The sequence below is a fragment of the Stenella coeruleoalba genome (genome assembly GCF_951394435.1).
Source record: "Stenella coeruleoalba genome assembly, chromosome: 13".
NCBI lineage: Eukaryota > Metazoa > Chordata > Mammalia > Artiodactyla > Delphinidae > Stenella > Stenella coeruleoalba.
Window position 1 is genome coordinate 45,152,798 of NC_137159.1, and position 25,034 is coordinate 45,177,831.

A 25,034-nucleotide genomic window follows, 5' to 3' on the forward strand; every position below is an offset into this window, starting at 1 on the left:
TACAGTTTGTCTCAGCATGTACTTTGGCAACAGCCTCTCCTGCAAACTTGCATTTGCTTTTGCTTTTTGTTTATATTTTAGGTTCTGCTTGTTTGTTGATAATCTTCAGTTTAAGCCATATTTTATCTGTGTGAGAATATTCGGCTGAGAAGCTCATTCGCAAGATAATCTGCTCCAAACTCATACTTCTCTCTCTAAAGACAGGCCAGAATAGTATAGAAGATAGGACCAAATAATTACCTTTAGACTTTTGTTTTAACTGGAATATGGGCTAATTAGATTGGATGAGAAGAGAAAGTCTTGCTCATGGGAAAATATAATGATTCTAAGTATGTTATTTCCCTAGTGAATGGTTGAGGTTACATAAAATAAAATATATAGAAACCATATAATTTTATCTTGGGTGTGCTTCATGGGGTTATATCCCAAACTTATTGTTTTCTTTCTATCACTTCCTATTCATATATAGTAATATGAGACTTGTGATTTTTTCTTTTTAAACACTTTATTTTAACCTTCTCTAAGAATTTTTTATACTTTTTTACTTAGATCCATTACAGTCTTTTTTTCTGAACTGAATATAGATAGGCCTGAAATTCTACTTCCTATTTTTAATATTCTCTTTGCTTTTCGTTCAGTATTTCAAGGAATATAGCACAGTGGTCACAAACTGTGCCCTGGGGTTGGACCACCTGTTAGCAACATGACTTTGAGCAAGTTTGTCTTTCTGAAGCTTAATTTCCTCACAGTAAAGTGGTAATAATGACCATACCTGCCTTCCTCATAGGCTAAAATAAGATGGTCCATAATACACTGCCTGCCACATGCTCGGTGCTCAGACACTGGTTCTCTGTCAACATTACCCTCAGGATATAAATGTCTTCAAAGTTGAAATTGTCTCATCTTCTTCCTCTCTGTACACCCAGCCCCAGGCACAGTGCTTGTCATCTGGCACGTTCTAAGTAAATGCTCCAGAATAAATGGCAAAAAAATCCAGTATGTTTTATACAGTGCCTGCTCTTTCTCTGCCAGCCCACTGGTTTCTCCCAGCTTCTGGAATTTTTCACTGAGAGTTATGGGTACCAGAAATTGAACTCTTGGAGTATCCTAAGACCTTCATTTTTTTTTGAGGTACATTGATGTACAATATTATATAAGTTTTAGGTGTACAACATAGTGATTCACAATTTTTAAAGGTTATACTCCATTTATGGTTATTATAAAATATTGGCTATATTCCCTGTGTTATATAATACATCCTTGTAGCTTATTTTATACATAGTAGTTTGTACCTCTTAATCCCTTACCCCTCTCTTTCCCCTCCCCACTTCCCTCTCCCCACTGGTAACCACTAGTTTGTTCTCTATATCTATGCGTCTCGTTCTATCTTTGTTTTATTTTTCAGATTCCACATATAAGTGATATCATACAGTATTTGAGTATTTGCCTTTCTCTGTCTGACTTATTTCACTAAGCATAATACCCTCCAAGTAGATCCATGTTGTTGCAAACGGCAAAATTTCATTCTTTTTTATGACTGAGTATTGTGTGTGAGTGTGTGTGTGAGTGTGTGTAGCATCTTCTTTATCCATTCATCTGTTGATGGACACTTAGGTTGCTTCCATATTTTGGCTGTTGTAAATAATGATGCTATGAACATTGGGGTGCATGTATTTTTTCGAATTAGCGTTTTCATTTTATTCCAGAGACCTTTGTGTTTAGGCAAGAAAGGTTTTATTGTTTTAATCAGACTGCATATTTTTCCTTGGGTGTTATTTCAGCTGTCTTTTCCTTTGGACTTCACACTCTCAGGAGGCATGAATCTTCGTCTTAGCACTGGCCCCAGGTGTCTCACAGCTCCTCAATTTTGATCCTCTGGTCCAAACAGTGTATTCTTTTACCACAAGCCATCCTAATTTCTACTTTGCTCTGTTTGTGGATATAGTTATACTTCTCTGGACTGCTTTCCCTTCTTTTGGGGGTAAGGAATTTATTTTCACCTTTATTTATAGGTTAGAAGGAAACTGTTGCTCCATTTCTGGCACCCTTCTCTCTACCCACTTTCATTGCCCTGGAGAACAGATTTGCTCCACAGACTGTCAGAACAGGACCTTGACTGGGACCATTTTACTAGAGGGCGGGATCACTGAATAAAGGTCAGTGCTCAGGGGTGGTGCACACCCTTGCCCTCTCTTGTACTTCCTATCTCCAGGAGTTGGACAAACCAGACAGGGTCTGTCTCAGCTGGCCTGGGCAACTCAACCCTCTCTCTTCTACCTGCAACTGGATGGAGCTGATGGACCAATCATCCATAACCGTGCAGCTATTAGGAGAGGGTATAGAATTCAAGGGAAGGGGCATAGGAAGAAAGAGGGCTCACTTTGGCTGCCGACTCTAAATGAGTTTCTGTAATCCAGCTTTTACTTGTAAGCCACTTTTACTCCTTTGTTTAACTGGGTCCTTGTCCAGTTAATGAAATCAGTACTTTGTTATTTGGCTGTTGTTTCTTGTCTACCTCTTCCTTCAGCAGAGAATTCCAGAAATGAGACCAAAGCCACAGGCACAACCAAGTTCTCAACACCATTCTCCATCCAGAATTACCTACTTCACAAAACCTTTTTAGACAGCCATTGTAAGGATCTATTTTCTAAAACCAGATCTTTTACAGTACTAAGGTTCACAGCCTGTTCCAATCACCTCCTATTCACCTTGCTCATGAAGGAGAGGTTCGTGCCCTGGGGTTACGTGGGTGGCTGAACCCATGACACCTGACACTGGACAGGACAGATGATACTAGCAGCAGTTTATCAGGCATGTGTGCTCACAGCCGAGGGGACAGGATGCCACGCCACACAGAGCCACATGGGAGCTGCACTCCAGAACAGAGTGGACAGCCACGGGCTGTGGGAGGCTGGTTTGGAGGGTCAAGAGGATGAGGTCACCCTGGTTCCCACCGGGGGATGTGATTGGCTTGTTTGAATAATTTTGCAGGCTGGCAGGGAACTGAAACTTGGTACCCCGGGATCAGCAGGAAGTGCATCTGGCCTCTTGTAAAGAGGGTTGTTTGGCTACAGGACCCTTTCCCTGGGAGCAGGCTGGCAAAGAGAACTTGTAGTTATAGGCCATTTGAGACCCTCCCGATGTCGTCAGATATCAAGGAAGCACACAATATCAGACCTTAATTCCAGGACTTCCACCACACAGACTATAGTACCATGACATCATTTGTTTATTACCTTGGAATTTTACTCTAGGTGTGTGTTTGTGAATGTCTTGTTTTCTATTGAAATTGTGAGCTACTCAGGGACAACCAGCACTTCAAAAACAATGCACGTTATGGTTTGGGAAAATATTTACATTAAAATGATCTCTTTCACACCTCGGCGATATTTTCAAATTTACTCATGTGAATACTGCTTAATACACCCAAGCTTTGTCTTAAAAATGGTTAGTTTTTTAATGCAGCCGAACTTTTAGTAGTGAAGGATATGCTAGGTAGAATTTAAACTTGTATTAGTAAAGAGTTTGAACTCATGGCTGGCAACGATGCCCACGTATACACAGGCTGCTGAATTAAAGACATGTGATGTGCCACGGATTGACAGCTCTAAACATTTAGAGTTACCCACGTTTGCTGACATTTCAGAAGAGCTAATGGGTTTTTTTCCCACTCTCTTTTCAAACAGTGAACGAAACAATAAAATGAATGGGACATTGGCATTCTTTTAAAAATCAGAGTTAAGCTACAGCCTAAACACCAGAATGCTGATGTCTCAAATGTATTATTCAGACTGCATATTGTAGGCACTAATGGGGCCAATTAAGAGGTTTTATTGTTGCTAAATTGAAGCAAATTGGTATGAAGGAAGGAATGTAAGGACGTCATAGACAGATTGGAAGAATTTACAGTATTTCCCCTTAACTTTCTAAAAATATCTAATATTAAATCTAATATTAATTTTATTCATCTCCGTTTAGGCCCATTAAATTAATTTTATTTTCTATAATTATTAAAATATTTGTTAAATTTTATGCAACTGAAGTACAAATTCTTTCCCTTTTAGTTATGATATACAATTAGACAAATGACTGAAAGTTTCAACATTTAACAGATTTTTATATTGTCAGAGAATTCCATTTTGTCTCTGAGATAGAATGTCTTTTCTTGTATTTCTTACAAATAATCCTATCGAGATCCATCACTGTGCAAACAAAATATTGTTGTTGTAAAGACACTACCGATTTCACTTTAACATGAAAACTTAAAACTGATTTCCTTAAAGTAAAATGAGATTTCCATTGCTAAACTCTGTTGGCAGAGGAATTTCTATCCAGAGAAAGACACTGCTTTTAAGGATTAAGTGCTAATTCAATTTTTATACTATTATAGTTTAATTCTAAAAATTTTCTGGTGAAATCACCACTTATCAGTCCAAATTAGGTATTAGGAATTTAATGTATACACTTTTAAATAGTTTTTTTCCCCCTCATATTATAAAAGGGATACATACTTATTCTAGAAAAATTTGGTAAACATAGATATAAATAAAGCAAAATCTTACCAGCTGGAGATAACCACTGTCCAATTTCAGTGGATTTATTTCCATTTTCCCCCATCAATCTAGGGTTGTGCTCTCCAATATGGTAGCCACTAGCCATATGTAACCTAGCCTCCATCCTCTGTCTCTGCTCTTTAGCAAGGCGTCCAGGTCCTGTTTGGATTTTCCCTTCCTGCTCTTGCAGTCTGGAAATCACCTTTAGGTGGAAAATTGTGGCAATTTCAGGACTCACTTCATTTGCTCCCCTTTTCTCAGGGATCACGGTCCTGCACTGCCTGTTGTACACTGCCTGAAAACAGTTGTTCCATGTATTTTGTCCAGTGTTCTGGTTGTTTACAAGGGGAGATTAAATCCATCACTATATTGTGGATAATAATGGAAGTTTTTGTCACCTTATTCTATATGTCTATTCTATGTGTCTGTGCTTGGCTTATGTGAGGAATTGTTATAGAGGAATTTAACCTGTTTTTTTTATATATTATCATGAATATGCAGTCTTAACTCTGTCATCTTACAATAGTTTAAGCCCTTGGAGGAATATTTCTTTTCCTGTATTTAACTCAACAAATACTATTGGGCACTTACTATGGCCATGCATTATTGTAGATGCTACAGATACAGCAGGGTACAAACTTCCACAAATTCCTGCCCTAATGTAGCTTACATTGGGATGAAAGAAAATATGGAATATTAGTTAGATGGTAATAACCACCATAGAGAAAGTAAAGGAGAGAAGTAAATAGGGAGTTTGGGGAGTGAGTGTTTGACAATTTAAATAGTGTGGCCAGGGAAGGACTCATTGATAAAGTGACATTTACCCAAAGAGAAAAAGCAAGTGATATCTGTGGATGTCTGGGAGAAGAGCATTCAAGTCAGAGAAGATAGTAAGTGGAAAGGGCTGGGCACAGAGGGTGCCTGGGGCATTCAAGGAACAGCAAGGAGTTCCTTGTAGCTGGAGCCCGGGGAGCGAGGGAGAGCAGCAGGAGGTAAGGTCAACAAAACAAGGGGAGGCCACATTGTTTAGGGCCCAGGAATGATCTGGGCTTTTACTGAGAGTAAGATTTCTATCAGAGGGTTTCGAGCTGAGGAGTGACATGATCTGATTTCCTTTTTAACAGTATCCCTCAATGCTGTGTTGAGTATAGACTGAAGAAGGGAAAAGGCAGAAGCAAGGAGTTCAATTAGGAGGCTGTTATATGATGACTGAGATCAAGGGTGTTGCCTTAGAGTTAGTGAGAGATGCTCAGATTTGAGCATATATTTTTAAACTTTTTACTGTGGAAAATATAAACAAACAAAAAGAGAGGGAATGGTTTATGGAACCTCTGTGAGCCACATAGTGGCTGTCAACTCATGTTTAATCATGTCTTATCTATACCTCCATCCACTTTCTGGCCCTCCCTTCTTCCTACTGGATTATTTTTAAGCAGATTATGGACGTTTGAAGACAGAGACAACAGGGGAATGAATAACAGAAAAGCCAATGATGAATTTTTTTAGCCCTGAGTTTTGGCCTTAAGTATCTCAAAATGAGGTGTTGCCACCATCTACAAAGGTGTAGAGTTTGTAGGAGGAGCCATCAGCTGAGGTGAAGTAAGTCTGTGAGAGGAGCAAATTAGGAACTCATTTTGGGACATTAAAATTCGAGATGTCTAATAGAAGTCCAATTGGAAATGGACTAGGCTGTGGGTTAGATGAACCTGGAGTTGAGAGAATAAGCCTGGATGGGAGATGTAAATTTTGGAGTTGTCAACATGTACATAATATTTAAATTTATGAGACTGGATAATATTACCAGAGAGATGAGTACAGATTAAGAAGAGAAGATGTCCAGGGCCTGAGCTCTCAGATCCTCCAAATTTGAGATTGTAGAAATGAGGAGGAATCACACAAAAGAAGACTGAAAAGGTGTGAATAATGAGGTAAAAGGAAAATCAAGAAAGTGTGATGTCCAGGAAGCCAAGTGAAAACAAGTACTGATGGGTTAAAGTAAAGAGGAGGACAGAGAACTGCCCAGTGGAGTTAGAAACGCTGAACTGAAATCATTAGGGGTAATATGCGGAGTGTTAACAGGTGGGGGAGCAAAAGCATGATGGAAACAGATTTGAGAGTGGAGGGATTGGATTCCAGCAAGTGTAGACAACTATTTTCCAGGAGTTTATCCATAAATGGAAGAGGTATGTGGCCGTAGTTGGAAGAGTCAAGAGAGGAACAAATAACAGCATGTGTATAGACGGGTAGGAGAGACTAATTCAATAGAAAACAAAAATTGATGGTGCGGAAGTGAGAATGGTAGGAGCAGCATCCTTGTGGCTATGGCATCCAGGTGTCCAGACAATTTGCCTATGGTAACAGGCAGGAAGGTAGAGGAAGTACTTGGGCACAAATGTGGGTAGGTAGGTAAATGCAATGGTAGAAGCTTGGGGGAAGTTCTCTTCTGCTGGAAATAGAAATCACAGCCAAGGCTGAGTGAGGAGTAGGTGTGAAATGGTTGTCTAGGAGGGTGGGAGAGTGAATGGGTTAGAGAAACAGAACAGTTACTGGGCAGCAATTAGGTCCTTGTTAAAGTGAATGCTAGAGGTTTTTTGTTTATCTTAATAATTAATTTTTTAGCCATGCTTTATGTATGGGCTGATTTTCAGTAATTTTTGCTTAAAACCTAAGTTGTTCCTAACTGTATAACTTTATACTGTATAGGTTATAGTTATATACGTTAAGAAAGTTTTCTTCTATCATAACTGATTTTTCCTTCTCTTTCAATTATTCTGCTTTTTCCCGATGAATTTCTATCATTAATTTATTGATGGGTTAGATAAGTGCTCTTTCTTCTAAATTAATAATTTTCTTTTTCACATTTTCATCTCTTTTTCCTGATGAACTTTTTAGATTATTCTCTTTACCAGTGTTTCCTGAAACTGCCAGACTGTTAAAATCACCTGACATTTTTAAACTTGGAGATTCAGGGACAAAACCCTTGGAAGATCCTGATTCATTAGGTATGGGGTGGAGCCTAGTAATAAATAAGTCTATTTAAAATGCTCCCGAGGTAATTCTGATAATCAGCTGGGTTTGACAATCACAGCTCTGTATCACTGTTGAGATTTACCAGTTACTAATTCCAGAATGGAATTTTATGTTTCAACTAATTTTCCTTAATCCATATATTTTATTTTAATCTGAACAAATTCTCCCCAGTGGCTCCCTGCTCTTCTTTCAAAGATCAACCTTCATTATACACTATTGAGAACATATGCAGATGTTTCCTGAAATTTTATTTTTTCCTATAATAAATAACTTTTAGAGATAGGTACTTCCTCTGATTCTAAGGGGTATTATTCCATTTACCTTGGCTGTAGTGCTGTTTTGAATTTCAAGATGATTTTTTTTTTTCCCATTTATTCATCTTTTAATGAGGCGAGTTTGGTTATACACTGGCATTTGCCAACAGACAGTTTATCCCTCTCAGGTCTAAAACCTTCGAATATTAGAATGGTTGATCTGCCCTAATCCAGTATTTTGCTGTTGTTATGAGATTTTCAGGAACCTTACATTTTTAAAAAAATTATGAAATACACCATAGATATAGGATATATAAAATAAGGTATACAGTATGAATAATTATAAAAGGAACACTTGCAGAGCTACCTTGCCTTGGCTTCCATGCTTTAAGTAAGGGGACTACCCAATTGGCTACTACCTGTTCCTTCTCTCCCCTGTGTGCTGTGATGTAGTTTTATTATCCCAATCAGTGGAGAAAGAATAGTAGTTGGGTTCAGAGAAGGGAGAGAAGGGTTGATTCTTCTTTTCCTACCCTGGAAAATAATACCTGAGGAGAAGGATTTCTGTCTCATCTTTTTCTAATTGTTGTAGATACAGCAGCTCAGAAATAATGGTACATACCATCTACCCACTTTATGCCAATTTCCTGGTGAAATATTGCAGGCATGTTCTTAATCCAGATTAATATGCACTGAATTCAGTGGAAATTCTGCTTTAATACTTGCAAATGGTCAAATGACTGACTATGATCCTTGATCTTTAGAACTGTTTTGAAACAGACACCACATTTCCAATACAATGAATTTCCTGCATCTTCTCTTTCTCTATGTCTCTTCTAGTATTTGTAAAAAACTAGAAGAAAAAAAAAGATACCACATTGGAAACTTGCATTCACTGATTCTTGAACAGTTCACTGTGGCAACATGGAAAATAAAACTAATGAAAGAAAAATGTAGTTTAAGGATGAAAGAAGTATCTTAGACATCCAACCAAGAAGGTATACTGTCCTTTCAGTGGAGGAGAAAGCATAAATCTTGCTCTCTAGAAGAGGGAAGAACCCACTTTCTACAGAAAAATCTGCTAATGAGATCACACAGTAACTAGACTTTTTAATTCTAAAATTTTAAATTTTCATCAGACTTTGGTTTTATTCAAAACCACTTGAACCTGTTAAGAAGAGGAAAATTACCTTTTACACATAATTCTAAATGTTAAGTTAAAATCTTCAAGATATGCTTATAAAACACTTTTTAATTAAGCCACTAATTATATATTTGTATTTTCTCTTGCATATTTTTAAAATTTTGGTAACATCAAAATAGAAACAAAAGACAACAGAAAATCACTTTCAGAAATATTTTAGTTATCATGAACCCTTATGGAGGCCACTATGAAAAAGAAAAATTTATTTTCAATGCTCAGTTGTCACAAAAATGGAAATGGCTACAGATAAAGTATACCTACCACACTGGCTTGACAAAAGTAATCAAGAGAATGGGCAATGCATTTGAGTTTAGAATTTATAAAAATTTAGAAAAGACCCCGGATGCTAAATTCGGTGTCTTTGTTGTTTTTGTTTCTTTGCAGTTTTTTGTTTGAGGCAGAATTCTTCTCAAAATACGTCTTATGGAGAATCCTAATATAGGAAAGAGATGAGAGTAGGCCTGGTCTGATTGGGACTGTTGGCTGCCCAGCTTCCTCACTGCCTTTCTGTAGTTCTCCTGGTACCACTTCCTGGGAGGTCTCTGTCTTACTGGAATCCTGGGAGAAGTCCTAATTCTTGACTTTGCCATTGAGGGCACCTAGGCACACAGCTAATTAATGGGTGGGCTGGGCCCAGAATGCAGGTGTTCTGATTCCTAGAGCAGAATATCCTCTACCATACCACACTGCCTATATTCAGTTCCCAAAATTAGTTCCAGACATGAAAATCTCGTCCTTTTAACAAGTAGCAAACATTCTTTGATATCTGTATTAATGGAGGCCAGGGAGAAGTACTATATTAAAAATATTTGTGGACTATATATTTCCAAATACAAGCTAAATTTTGGAATTGGATTGCTTTTTCTGTTGTCTTTATGGGTTTAGAGACAGGTGCTTCTGAAAGATTCCTTCGATACACAAAGTTGAAAATATTTCATTGTGAAAATGGTGACCAACTTCCAGAAAAGTCAAACTAGTGGGTGTTGTGGCCATATCCACCCTGCACCTCTTAGTTCCCCCTTCAGTGCTTCTGTGCTCTTTGTTAACATAAGCACCTACTTTTGAAGCACAAGCCTTCTTCAGGCTGCAGGGAATTCCCCTGTACCTAGAGATTCCCAGCCTCACATGAAAGTTGAATTGCTTCTTCTCAAGCTTAGAAGCCCACAGTCTTCTTAATAGAAAAATCTCCTGTTTCTACTACACCCCTGTTGCTTCTATGCACCCAGACTGCTAAAGAGTCTGTCTTTTGCATCTTCCCTCCAGCCAAGTGCTTTAAAAGATAGGCATATTTTTATAAATATGAAAAATAGTTACATGCTTTAACAAATCATATACCCCTAATTCTGATGTGTTGTTTCTTGAGGAGGTTGTGGGCATGTGGGGTGTTGAGACTCCTGGCTGACAGTCATTGAAGTAGAGACCCATCTTTTGCTTAGTTGGTTTTTAAAATGCCTAATTCTGGCAAAATTAAACCTGTCAGAGTTTGTTATTATCTAAAATATGTAAATTTAAAAGTCCCTGTGTAAGTTCAATATGAAATATGACACGTTAAGTTTACTGTTCAGATGTGCTATCTGGTCTCAACACATTTTTGAAATTGCTTTACCTTTTTTTCTCTTGCTTTCTATCCATTTATGAACACCCATTTTTAATCATTATTTACAATATTTTTCATCCCGTAATAGAACTTGGTTATGTATTAATCATTAAGCAACCTTGACTAATGTGATTCACTTTGTGCAGTTAGAAGATTGTGCCAGTAAAGTGTGATTTTCTTATAAAGAGATTGGGGAAGGGAACTACCAGAGGAAATCAGGGTAATAAAGTGACATATTGGTGTCACTTCTGAGATCATATTTTTCTAAAATCATTTGGCCTTCCTATGTGTAGAGATACAGATTTTATTTTCAACTTGACTGTGCAAGAAATTATTTATTTTCCATAAGTCAAATTGAGCCTGCTTCAAGTCCCATCCTGTCTGGGAGGTGAGAAGTTAAGTCTTTCATCCCTGGTGCTTTGTACCCTCTCTCAAAAGGATCATGTAAAGGGCCTAATGTAGAGAGAACATTCAGGAAAGACTTCTCTAGTCTCTTGTCCATACCAGTTACCATGACTACCATCCAAGCCACCATGGTCCCTTGCGGTCAGGATGCTTTGCAGCACTTTTGGGGATAGGAATCTTGCTAGGACTGGACGCCCCTGGGCTTGGGATCTAGCTTCTCTGGGTGGACCACAGCTGTTTCCTTCTCAGATTTGGCCATCCCCCAGAGGTGCTACTGGGGAGAAAGGCACAGGTCTCCATCTCTTGGTAAATACATTGCCTTTGGTCCCTTTCCAAAGTCTTGGATAATCTCGTTGTCCCCTTGGCTCTTGCCACTTCTGCTTCTCTTTTACCTGCTAAAGGCACAGTGTTTGTCTTTCTCCTCAACTCACAGCATAATGCTCCCTTTAAAATGAAACCTTGGAAGGAAAGTCGTCTTCAGGGAATCTGGCACCAAAACCCTCCTTGAGATAAAGGAGCTAAAGACTTGTCGACCTTCCTTGAATCAGGAGTGGGGAAATAAAGGGAGAGGAAAACCCAAACGAATAACACAGTTGAGTCTCCTTTACGTGGTGATGGTATTAAAAAAGTAGGAAAGTTCTTTACTCCTTTAAGTGTATTTGGAAAGTTAAAAAAAAATGTCATTCCCTAAAGTTGTATTGTCTGCTTATATACATTTGATATCAATATTATCATCGAATTAACCATTCAAGTGAACAAAAGTCAGCCCATGCTTCATCTCCTTACTTCTAATCTTGCAGCAGGTAGAGAAGAGAGGCCTGAATTCTTTCTGTATGCCATGGAGTGTAGCAATAGAGATTTGTTCCATAGATACAGGATGGTGGTTTCTAGCCTGTATTCCCAAGGCATTTGAAATTATTGGACAATTGCTGAGGACAAGATGTGGGAGGGAAAACTGAGACCAAGTGTGCAGGGCTCCACGGACCCCGATTTCAATCATTCTAGTCCTTTTCCACTTGCTTTATGTATAAAATTCCATGTAAACCTTTGTTTTAATGGATTCCATTGTTATAAAAGCTTGTAAATCATTGAAGGAATATGTAAGTATATACCTACAAATTTGAAATTCCCCAGTATTTTGAGTTAAAGGTCTCCCATTTTCCAGAGTATAATTCTGTAGTATAGAAATAAACCTTCCCCTTAAAATACTATGTTGCTTAATTATCAACTGTATGTGAAAATCCCTGGATGATAGGCCAAGTTTGGGGGATAGTATGATTTATTTAGACTCTCAGTTCCTTTTCTGGTTCATAGGCCATCCATTGTGGGTGTTTGTGGATATAAACCTTGCAGCTTGCTACACTACCAGTGTGGGTTCTTCACTCATCTGTTCACTGTACAGAACAATATAGTTCCTAGAAAGCATTAAGTACCTCCAACCGAAGTACTGAGTCATGTTCTCATTTAACCAGAGTTTTTGAAACTATTGATTTTAGGGCTATGCTGATCATCATATACATTTATCTCTAACTACTGGTTATTTTGTTGTTGTTGTTATTAAACAAATTATTCAACTTTAATAACAAATTATTATTCAGAGATTTTAGAATGCAATTCAGACAATACCTAAAAATAATTTTTACATGGTTAACTTTATTTTATGTCCAGCCAAATAACATGTATGCCATAATATTAGAATTAAAGATTCCAAGAGACAAGTTTAAATACAGTAAAATATTAAATATTAAATATTTTGTAATGACATTTTAAATTTTAGAACGCTAAGTTTTGGCTTGTTAAAAACATATTTGAGCAAAACTATTTCAGTGTCAGACATTTTTAGTAACATATAATGTTGTAGCTTTCAGAACAGAAAGTTCCTTTTTTTTACCCTACTCTGCTACTATCATTGTAGTATATAGACTTAAGAATACATAGTGTCTTTTGTGCAGTATGAGCGTTACAATTTTAATTTTTCTCCTATTAGTATCGAATAGTAAAATTAGAGTATTCAAGTTTAGAGATGGTTTTTTCATTGGAAAAGGTCGTGCGATCGATGCGAGAACTAGGACTTCCAACATTGCTCAGCCAGGACTTCCTACAAAAAATACACAAATAAATAAAAATTAGCATTTCAGTATATATAGACTAGCTAAAATGATCCCACTATGAGCAATAATGGGAGTTTACATTTACTAAGTAACTTCTGCATATGATGTGAAATATATACATGATTTGTACAACGTGAAAATTTTATATCAGAATACCACAGAGTTTAACATATAATTAAATGTGGACAAAGACAAGCTAATGACAAATTAAGCACAGTCAACTCCGCATGATTTCATATTGGGGTTATTTCCCTCCTCTTAAAACATCCGATGCCATTACTACCTAGCTCTTGTATGCAAAAGGATAAAAATATTTTTATAAAGAAGAAAAACAATGCACCATGAGTTTTTCTCCTTACCCAGCACATGGTAGATTATATATATGTATGTGCAGAATGAGAGAGAGAGAAAGAATGAAAGAATATGGGAAAAATCACATTTATTCTTTATTTAAACATTAAAATAAAATTAGATGAATATTTTTCTTATCTATTCAAAAACCACTTCTTACCATATATATTAGCAAAGTGCATTAAAGAGACAGTAAATGTTCTGAAACTTTTTCTGCTTATATAGTGTTTTTTCTTATTAGTGATATCATGTGTCTAATTTAGACACATTAGTGATATCACTAATAAGTGATAATTTATACATTTGGTACTTAATGAGATGCTTCATATAAATTCCAAGATTACTGTAATATTGCTAACACCTCAGATATTGTTAAGGATTTTCCAGAATCTTTCTACCTACTAATAATTAGTTGGCGTTTCAGATTAAGTGGGACTACAGGTTAATAATAATAGGAGGCAGTTTTATACAAATGATGGCTGTTATCCCAGTTGTAGAAACAGTCTACAAGTTTCCTCATATTCCCAAAAGTCTTTGAGGTTGTGAAGCTAGTGCTGTGTACAGCTGTGCAGTATCATATGTAACAATCTCACATAACGTTGAATTAAGAATATTTTCTAAGCTAAAGTTGTCTGACTAGCTGAAAATTACTCTTAATCAGGCTGGAGAAGAATGACAATGATTCAAGATTGCCCTTGTGTTATTTAACTCTATTATTGGCATATAGTGGATTTACAATATTATATTAGTTTCAGGTGTACAACATAGTGATTCAATATTTTTATAGATTACACTCCACTTAAAGTTATTATAAAATATTGTCTATGTTCCCTGTGCTGTACATTACATCCTTGTATCTTATTTATTTTACAAATAGTAGTTTGTTTTAACCCCCTTTTTGATTCTTATTTGTGACAATTTTTCTGGGTAAGGTGAGCTTTTATTTTTTTCTTTTTCATAAGCTAAGCCATCAGCACAGCAACATTTTCTTTTCTTCAACTCATTTAGTTGAAATCTTAAAAATCAAAATTGCATGTGTTGAAGAATGAAGTTCAGTTATTATGAAAACGGCTGATGGCTTCAACATTACCAGTCAAATCTTCTTGAAACCTTCTAGAAAAGAAAGGCCAGTAGAAATAAAAGCTAACATTTATGAAGCACTACCTGTTTGCTCAGCACTGTGCTAAATTCTTTACATACACTATTTCCTTTAATCCACACATTAACCCTGTAAGCTATAGTCCATTAGTCCTCCTAAGTTACTGATGAGGAAAGAGACACAGAAGAGTTAAGTAACTTGCCCAGGGTAGGAGCAGTGGTGGTGGTGACAGTGATCAGATTCTGGATATACTGTGAAGGTATAGTCAATGGATTTGCTGACAGATTGGATGTGGGTGTGAGAAAAAGAGGAGACTGAAGGATGATACCGGGGTTATTGGTTTGAAAAACTACAATTGGTTTGAAAAACTACAGGATGGAATTGTCATTTACTGAAATGGAGAGACTGTGAGAAGAGCAGATTTGGGGGAAAGATCAGAAGTTCAGTTATGGAATGTTAAATTTGAAATGTCTGTTAAACATCTAAATGAGATGTTGAGTAGGCAGCTGGATCTATGAATCTGGAGAGATGAAATTTGGAATTTGTCTGTAGATAGCATTGAAAGCCATAAGAATTGGTGGGATCACCAAGAAAGTGAATGTAGATAGAAAAGGAAAGAGGTCCACAGACTGCACTGTAGGGCATCCCAATGTTAAGAGCTCAGGAAGTAGAAGAAGAACCAGCAGAGGAAAAGAAAGCATCCAGTGAGGTAGGAGAAAAACTGGGAGAGCATTGTGTCCTGAGAGTCAAATGAAGCCCTCTGGGAACAGTGAGAGATCAACTGGGGCAACATTGCCAGCAGGTCAAGTAAGGTGAGGACTGAGAATTGACCATTGTGTTTAGTAACACAGGGGCCACTGATGACCTTGACAAGAACAGTGTTGGTGGAGTGAAACCCATATTTGAATGGGCTCCAGTGAGAATAAGAGAGGAACTTGAACCACTGAGTCCAGGACTTGGACTAGTGGACATCAAAGCTGCAATGACTAATCCACCTGAGCTCTGTGTATTTAACTAGTTGAGAGCTTGACTATCTACCTGTAGTTGATCTTCAACACCACCAAGAACTTCTTCACTGGCTAGACCTATGGCCAAGGAGGAATTTACACCACTAGTAGGAGCAGAATGGTCATGCTGTTAGGTGAGTCAGCTCTGTTTACACTGTGTGTGTGTGTATGTGTAGGGGGAGGGCCACTCTGTGCCATGGCTCCACATATGTCATCCGTGTTGCTAGGAACTGTCTTGCCTGACGTGCCTACTCACCTAGGAGTATTCTGGTCATCTGTCACTTGGCAAGCCCTAAGACCTCACTCTTCATGTGCTGCCCTTGCAATGGGGTGGCTCAGGTCTGGAAATGGCAGACATAAGAGTTCTCCTAGCCAAAAAATAACTAGTCACAAATTTTTACACAAATTTTTATCTAATTAGTGAGGATGTGATTGGAATGAGATACATATTTTTTCCCACTCCCCGTTAATGTGTAAAAGAACCACATAATCCAATAGTACCCATTAATTCAATTCAATAAGTATTTAAGTAGCACTGTATGCAAGGTATATTCTAGATACTGGAGTGCATACATAGGCATCTAAAATGAGGTTCTTTCCTCAATCTAACCTTACATCTAAAGCAACTAGAGAAAGAAGAACAAACAAAACCCAAAGTTAGTAAAAGGAAAGGAATCATAAAGATCAGAGCAGAAATAAATGAAATAGAGACAAAGAAAAAAATAGAAAAGATCAATGAAACTAAAATGTAGTTCTTTGAAAAGATAAACAAAATTGATAAAACTTTAGCCTGACTCATCAAGAAAAAAGAGGACTCAAATCAATAAAATTAGAAATGAAAAAGGAGAAGTTACAGTGGACACCACAGAAATACAAAGGATCATAAGAAACTACTACAAGCAACTATATGCCAATAAAATGGACAACCTAGAAGAAATGGACAAATTCTTAGAAAGGTACGATCTCCCAAGACTGAACCAGGAAGAAATAGAAAATATGAACAGACCCATCACAAGTACTGAAATTGAAACCATGATTTAAAAACTCCCAACAAACAAAAGTCCAGGACTAGATGGCTTCACAGGTGAATTCTATCAAACATTCAGAGAAAAGTTTATCCTTTTCAGACTATTCCAAAAAATTGCAGAGGAAGGAACACTCCCACTTATTCTGAGGCCCTCATCACCCTGATACCAAAACTAGACAAAGATACCAGGAAAAAAGAAAATTACAGACCAATACCACTGATGAACACAGATGCAAAAATCATCAACAAAGGGCTTCCCTGGTGGCGCAGTGGTTGGGAGTCCGCCTGCCGATGCAGGGGATGTGGGTTTGTGCCCTGGTCCAGGAAGATCCAGACCAGGAGATTTTTCAATATCTGCAAATCAGTGTGATACACATCAACAAATTGAAGAATAAAAACCATATGATCATCTCAATAGATGCAGAAAAAGCTTTTGACAAAATTCAACACCCATTTGTGATAAAAACTCTCCTGAAAGTGGGCATAGAGGGAACATATCTCAACATAATAAAGGCCATATATGACAAACCCACAGCTAACATCATTCTCAATGGTGAAAAGCTGAAAGCATTTCCTCTAAGATCAGGAACAACACAAGGATGTCCACGTTCACCACTTTTATTCAACATAGTTTTGGAAGTCCTAGCCATGGCAATTAGAGAAGAAAAAGAAATAAAAGGAATCCAAATTGGAAAAGATGTAAAACTGTCACTGTTTGCAGACAACATGATACTATACATAGAAAATCGTAAAGATGCGATGAGAAAACTACTAGAGCTCATCAATGAATTTGGTAAATTTGCAGGATACAAAATTAATGCACAAAAATCTCTTGCATTCCTATACACTAACAATGAAAGATCAGAAAGAGAAAGTAAAGAAACACTCCCATTTACCATCACCTCAAAAAGAATAAAATACCTAGGAATAAACTACCTAAGGAGACAAAAGTCCTGTTCTCCAAAAACTATAAGACACTAATGAAAGAAATCAAAGATGACACAAACAGATGGAAAGATATACCATTTCTTGGATTGGAAGAATCAATATTCTCAAAGTGACTTTACTACCCACGGCAATCTAAAGATTCAGTGCAAACCCTATCAAATTACCAATGGCATTTTTCACAGAACTAGAACAAAAAAATCTTAATTTGTATGAAGACACAAAAGACCCCGAATAGCCAAAGCAATCTTGAGAACGAAAAACGGAGCTGGAGGAATCAGGCTCCCTGACTTCAGACTATACTATAAAGCTACAGCCATCAAGACAGTATGGTACTGTCACAAAAACAGAAATATAGATCAATGGAACAGGATAGAAAGCCCAGAAATAAACCCATACACCTATGGTCAATTAATCTACAATAAAGGAGGCAAGATTGTACAATGGAGGAAAAGACAGTCTCTTCAATAAGTGGTGCTGGGAAAACTGGACAGCTACATGTAAAAAAATGAAATTAGAACATTCTTTAACACCATACACAAAAATAAACTCAAAATGGATTAAAGACCTAAATGTAAGAACTGATACTATAAAACTCTTAGAGGAAAACATAGGAAAAGCAGTCTGACATAAATCACAACAATATCTTTTTTGATACATCTCCTAGAGTAATGGAAATAAAAACAAAAATAAACAAATGTGACCTAATTAAACTCAAAAGCTTTTGCACAGCAAAGGAAACCATAAACAAAATGAAAAGACAACCCTCAGAATGGGAGAAAATATTTGAAAATGATGCGACTGACAAGGCATTAATCTCCAAAACCTGCAAACAGTTCATGCAGCTCAATATCAAAAAAACAAACAACCCAATCAAAAAATAGGCAGAAGCTCTGAATAGACATTTCTCCAAAGAAGACATACAGATGAACAAAAGGCACATGAAAAGATGCTCAACATCGCTAATTATTAGAGAAATGAAAATCAAAAGTATAATGAGATATCACCTCACATTGGTGAGAATGGACATCATCAAAGAGTCTACAAACAATAAATGCTGGAGAAGTTGTGGGGAAAAGTGAGGTTCACTGTTGGTGGGAATGTAAATCGGTACATCCACTATGGAGAACAGTATGGACGTTCCTTAAAAAACTAAAAATAGAGCTACTATATGATCCAGCAATCCCCCTCCTGGGCATATATCCAGAGAGAAACATGGTTTGAAAGGATACATGCACTCCAATGTTCATTGCAGCGCTGTCTATGATAGCCAAGACATAGAAGTAACCTAAATGTCCATCAGCAGATGAACGGATAAAGAAGATGTGGTACATATATACAACAGAATATTACTCAGCCATTAAAAGAATGAAATAATGCATTTCCAGTAACATGGTTGGACCTGGAGATTATCATACTAAGTGAAGTAACTGAGACAGAGAAAGATAAATATCATATGATATCACTTATATGTGGAATCTAAAAAAAAAAGATATAAATGAACTTACCTACAAAACAGAAATAGACTCACAGACTTAGAAAACAAACTTATGGTTACCAAAGGGAAAAGGTGGCTGGGGGGGGGCAGAGGAGGGATAAACTGGGAGGTTGGGATTGACATATACACACTGCTATATTTAAAATAGATGACCAACAAGGGCCTACTGTATAGCATAGGGAACTCTGCTCAGTCTTCTGTAATAACCTAAATGGGAAAAAAATTTGAAAAAGAATAGATACATGTATATGTACAACTGAATCACTTTGCTGTACACCTGAAACTAACACAACATTGTTAATCAACTCTACTCCAATATAAAATAAAAATTTAAAAATAATTTGTTATATGTATTTAAATTATTCAATATGCTTTTACTTTTTCATGAATATTTATGAATAAAAAGTATTTATGGGGCTTCCCTGGTGGTGCAGTGGTTGAGAGTCCACCTGCCGATGCAGGGGACATGGGTTCGTGCCCCGGTCTGGGAAGATCCCACATGCCGTGGAGGGGCTGGGCCCGTGTGCCACAACTACTGAGCCTGCGCGTCCGGAGCCTGTGCTCCACAACGGGAGAGGCCACAACAGTGAGAGGCCCGCATACCGCCAAAAAAAAAAAAAAAAAAAAAAGAGTATTTATGAATAGAGTATTGATTATGAATAAAGTGAAGTCAATAATTAAATAATTTTAATTTATTTCTCACAAAGAATTGGGTGATTTGAGTCCCCTTTTCAAAGAAGCAATATGCTGATCAGTATTTCTCATAAAGCAAGAAAAAAAAGAAATCTATGTAAATTATTTTTAAAAACCCACTTAGAAACCAAGTACAGTGATTTAAACCAAACTATCTCCTTTTTGAAAAAAGAAATACATTCTCTTGACTGATCTTCTTGAATTACTTCGAAAAATTATTAAACTTCAAGAAAACTGTATTAAAAAAAGTAACAATTTTGTCTACTTTTGTTCAAGTGTTTATGTTCCTCATTAAAATTTTTTTGCTTAAATTCAGGTCCTGTATATTTCTTGGTACGTTTATACTTAGATATGTTCTATTTTTCTTGCTGTTTTGAACAAGATGCATTTTAATCATCATGTTTTTAAACTGGTATACAGAGAAACCAGTGATTTCTCATATTGTAATCAGATGGCTTACTGAACTTCCTTGGTGATATAATAGTTTCTCTTTTCTTTTCTTTGTGGTTGCCTAGGTAAACCACCCCATGTATTTTTCCAGAATTCATTCTGTTAGTCAATTTTTAACACAGTGGATAATTTCAAATTGCTCTTTATTTTAGCTTCTCTAGCCACATTTTGGCTACTTACATGCCTTTCAGAGAATTGCTACAGTAACTATGCAGAGAAAGATTGAATCACGAACTGTGTGCACCCAACACGATCATAATACACTAATACACGCTCTTAACTCCAGCATATTTTACCTATCAGTTTCACAGACTCAATAAATATTGAATGGATGGCTGGATGGATGGGTGAATTATATTTTCTCGAACAAGACTCAAGTCCATTATTTCTGCTGTAAATCTGAGTCTGCTTTGTGTGCATATATCTTTCAGGTATTTTTATTTAAGCAACATGATCCACTGGTAGGCTTTAAAAAACAATAAGAAGGTTCAATGAATAAAAATGAAAGAATGAGAATGTAAACTGGAAAATTCTATTGACAGAAGTCATGTTACTTGATAACCATGTCCTCCCTTCCCTCTAATATAAATGCCTTATGTAGAAATTTTGAAAATAAAACTAATTTTTGTAAAGTTTAATTCTCTTACCAAAATCATGTTGCCGTTAACAATTACAAAGAAATAACAGAAACAGGAATTCCATTATGGATACATTCCTTACATGTTTTCACAGTTGTGAAAACAATTTTTTATGGAATGGCAAAGGACAATGATCTTGTACATATTACTTTTAAGTATTCTTCAGGCCATCTTTGCATTAAAGAAAAACGAATAAAACACAGTGCTGATAAATGTTAAGTGACCGAGGAAAAATCTCTTCATTTAATAAATTAACTGTGCTGTGTTTCTCTGTTCCTGTTCAGAGAATCACCAACTATTGGTCCCCTCAGGGTTTCCACAGCATTGTCTCTAATTCGTGGGTGCTGATGGCACACATTTAGCTGTCAAGTACAGTAAGTGCCACACATTTATGGCCTTGGCAGCCAGCAGAGGCCAGCTGTGGCCTTCTAAAATGCACTGAGGTTTTTGCCCTCTCAGAGACCTTACTTTGACTGCCCCTATCTAAAAAGGGCCCTACTCCCATGCTATTGCGTATATCATGGGAATTGCCACATTCTGTAATTGCTATGTTTATATGATTATGTATTCACTACGTGCCTCCTCCACATTAGAATGTAAATTCTAAGAAGGCAGGGTCAGAGTCTTACACACTGTTGTATCCCCAACATCTAGCATGATGCCCAGTGATAATTGGCACTCAATACATATTTACTGAATGAATGGAGTCTTTGTCACCTGCCTGCCCTCCTCAGGTCTGTAGCTTCCATGCATGAGAGGAAGGGGCATAGACTGTATAGGGACTACACAGTCCACACACAGAAAGGAACCCTGAGCATGACCTGTTAACTCTTCGATTTTTACCTCACACAAAACAAAACCCTCCTGCTTTTTTCCCCCCACTCTTTGAAAGGTAAAGAAATAGTTGCTCTTATTACAGAAAATGAGTAAATATTTTGCTGATGGAAGTCCCCTATGAAATAACTCAAATAATGACAATATTCAGTCTCTTAAAGAAAGTTAGAAGCCTATGGATCGACCTAATAAGCTGAAGATAAGCCTGTGGTTCATGGGAATCTGTCCATGTATCAATATTTTTGCCAGCCCCCAGATTTTACTGCATTTCTTGTGATTGTGAATTTACTCACTACATAAATAAACATAGTAACCGACTCCACTCAGTTCAGGGTGACTATCTCAACACCACAAGAGGGCCAAGTCCATCCTGCAAACCCAGTCACCTGATTTGCCGCCACCTTGGTCAAATTCAGCGCACAATTGGTTGTATGTGCTCATACATGTTGTGATTATCCAATAAAAATCCTTAGACATTTTTCTTAGTATCCCAAAGATGTACAGACACCTATTTATTGTATTTGCTGTATTAATTCAGGATTTTTAAGCTCCTTTTTAAAGAAAAGAATCCTTTCTTCCAAAATAATCTTGCACAAAAGCTTACTGCTTATAGCAGGAGTGAAGTGCTTCTCTGAACAAGGGAATGGTTGGGGCCTGGGGGTGCAGAACCTTCCCCCCAGGCCTTTCTCTCTGCCAGCTGCACCTCGAGAACCACTGGGGAATCCCAAGGGCTCTGAAGAGCACAGTTTGAAAACGTCCCTATTAACCTATCACTAAGCAAGGATACAGAGGAGTGGAATGGTTGGAGGATCCATCACAGGTAGAGGTGGAAATCAACATAAGACCATATTTTCTATAACTCAAGTCAGCATTTCCTACAAAATGTAGTAAGCTCCTGGAGTGGTAAAAAAAAAAAAAAAAAAAATCCCATTTAACTAATATCCTTCTCTGAAACAAAGAGGTGAAATTAAAGCATTAGAAAGCCAATACTATTAATAATTCATAGCAGTTCTATTTCCTGGGACTAAAGTGGGGCAGCATAATCCTTTCACATAGCTCTGTAGCACCAGTATAAAATGTAGACCACAGCAAGAAAGCAAACAGTAGGAAAAGACAGCTAATGAATTAAAAGCTAACGTGATGCATGTTGGAAAATATTGAGTTGTCTGCTCATTTCAAGCTTTCAAATTAGCATTAATAATGAAAGAATAGCATATAATATTTTTGCTATTCTTTCTTTAGCAAGTTTCCTTATTTAGTTACATGTGGACAAATAATATCATGTACTTCTTCATTATCAATAAAAGCATTTGAACTTTTTTTTTTTTTGCGGTACGCGGGCCTCTCACTGTTGTGGCCTCTCCCGTTGCAGAGCACAGGCTCCGGACGCACAGGCTCAGCGGCCATGGCTCATGGGCCCAGCCACTCCGCGGCATGTGGGATCTTCCCAGACTGGGGCACGAACCCGTGTCCCCTGCATTGGCAGGTGGACTCTCAACCACTGCACCACCAGGGAAGCCCCTGAACGTATTTTGATATAATGTCTAAAGTTTCTGTTAGATATGTAGCCCACGATTAGTGAAGAGTTCAGTGATTATAAAGGGAATCCTAGGATATCCATAATTAAGCTGAGACCAGATTCCTCATCTTTAAAATAGGATAATACTCACTTCACTGAGTTATTGAAAGGATTAAAGAGAAGGTATATAAATTGCCTAATGCGATGTCTGACACCCAGCAGGCCCTTAAAAGCAGTTATTATAGCGTAATTGTTCTCTACCTTTGCCAAAGATGATGGACAGCCTGCTTAGCAAGCTCTGTGAGCCTCCAAGTCACACACTTGAATGCAACTACACTAGTAAAACCTCTTGTTCTTGGTGGAGCTGCTTCTCAGCTGCAGTGGGAAATAGCATGTCACTCAACCTCCTCATCTAGGGGAAGAGTCTGGAAGAACTACCCAGGCATGAGCTATGTCTGAGATTCTGAGAACCAGCCAATCTGAATCAAGGGCCTGGATGCAGAGAAGGCAGAAGAAGTGAAGGCATGATTGAAACCTCTAGCTTCTCTGCCACACCACAGTTTCCAGGTCAACAAAGTGACAGATACGCTCTTCTGTTTCATTTTGTAGAAAGAAAATAAATGCTGGCAGCACAGTGGTAATGGAGTGGACTTTCGGGTCATTCTGCTTGGATGTGAATCCAGTTACCACTTCTTAACTGGTCATCTTGGGCAACTTTCTTAAACTCTCAGTGCCTCATTTGTAAAAAAAAAAGGGAGAGTATATAGCCTACCCCAGAGAGTTGTTATGAAGATTAAACAAGAGAATCTGTGTAAAGCATTTTACACAATATCTAGAGAATAGTAAGCACTCAATAATTTTTAGCTATTGTATCAGACAGGGTACAGTAGCAGGTAATGAAAACCACCTTAGCTATTTTACAGTGGAATTTAATATAGCGAAGTAGGTCCTTACAAAATCACTGGAAGGGCTGGAAGAACAGATTTGGATGGGCCTGTTGGAGCAACTCTGTAGAATTGACTGCTAAAGTATAAAATGTTAAAACTGTGATTCTCATGCAAATACAATATGACATGTGTCAAAGATTTCTATTCAACACATTAATTAATGAGGGAACATAGAAGATGTTACATCTGGTTCAAAGGAGAATTTATATTACACGTATATATATTACACGTATATATTCATGCATACAATCAGGAATGCTGAACTCAACTTGCTAATAGATGCAAAATTGGTTAAAATTCTATAAGGCAGCACTGTCCAACAGCCTTGTAATGTGAGCCTCATGTATAATTAAACATTTTCTAGGACCCACATTAAAAGTAAAAAATACGTAAATTAATTTTAACAAATATTTTATTTAGTCCAATATATCCAAAATATTAAGATATAATCTATATAAACAATAAATAAAATGAACATGCTATTTTACACACTTTTATATTGAGTCTTTGAAATCTGTGTGTATCTTATACTTACAACACATCTCAATTCAAGCATGCCACATTAAAGTGCTCAACGGCCACATGTGGCTAGTGGCTCCTATATTAGTGTACTCCTAGGGCAATGAAAAAGTAATGTTTGGGATTATCTTTTTTTCAGGGCAAAAGCTAATTGTATATCTATCAGAGAAAAACTAATTTGCTTTTCTATGGACAAGAAGTGTTTGCATTTCTGTAGTTTGTTACAAGTAACTTTCTACCTTACAGAGTTGTAAAATAACCTGGTCAACAGAAAATCAATCAAGTGCACATTTGTGTAGCATCTGAAAATTCTGTAAAGCTCCACTAGACAATACCCAGCACTTCCCTGAAAG

General features: G+C 37.2%; 1 protein-coding gene across 1 annotated transcript in view; it reads right to left on the reverse strand.

Annotated features, from left to right (window-relative positions):
• Window positions 1-12,788: 12,788 nt before the first annotated feature.
• The window catches only part of ACYP2 (acylphosphatase 2), a 174,324-nt gene continuing 162,078 nt past the window's right edge, over window positions 12,789-25,034 (reverse strand). Inside the window, exon 4 of the mRNA XM_079941019.1 lies at window positions 12,789-13,141. Coding sequence (XP_079797145.1) covers window positions 13,027-13,141 — 115 coding nt within the window. The 3' untranslated portion in view covers window positions 12,789-13,026. The remainder of the gene's footprint in view (window positions 13,142-25,034) is intronic.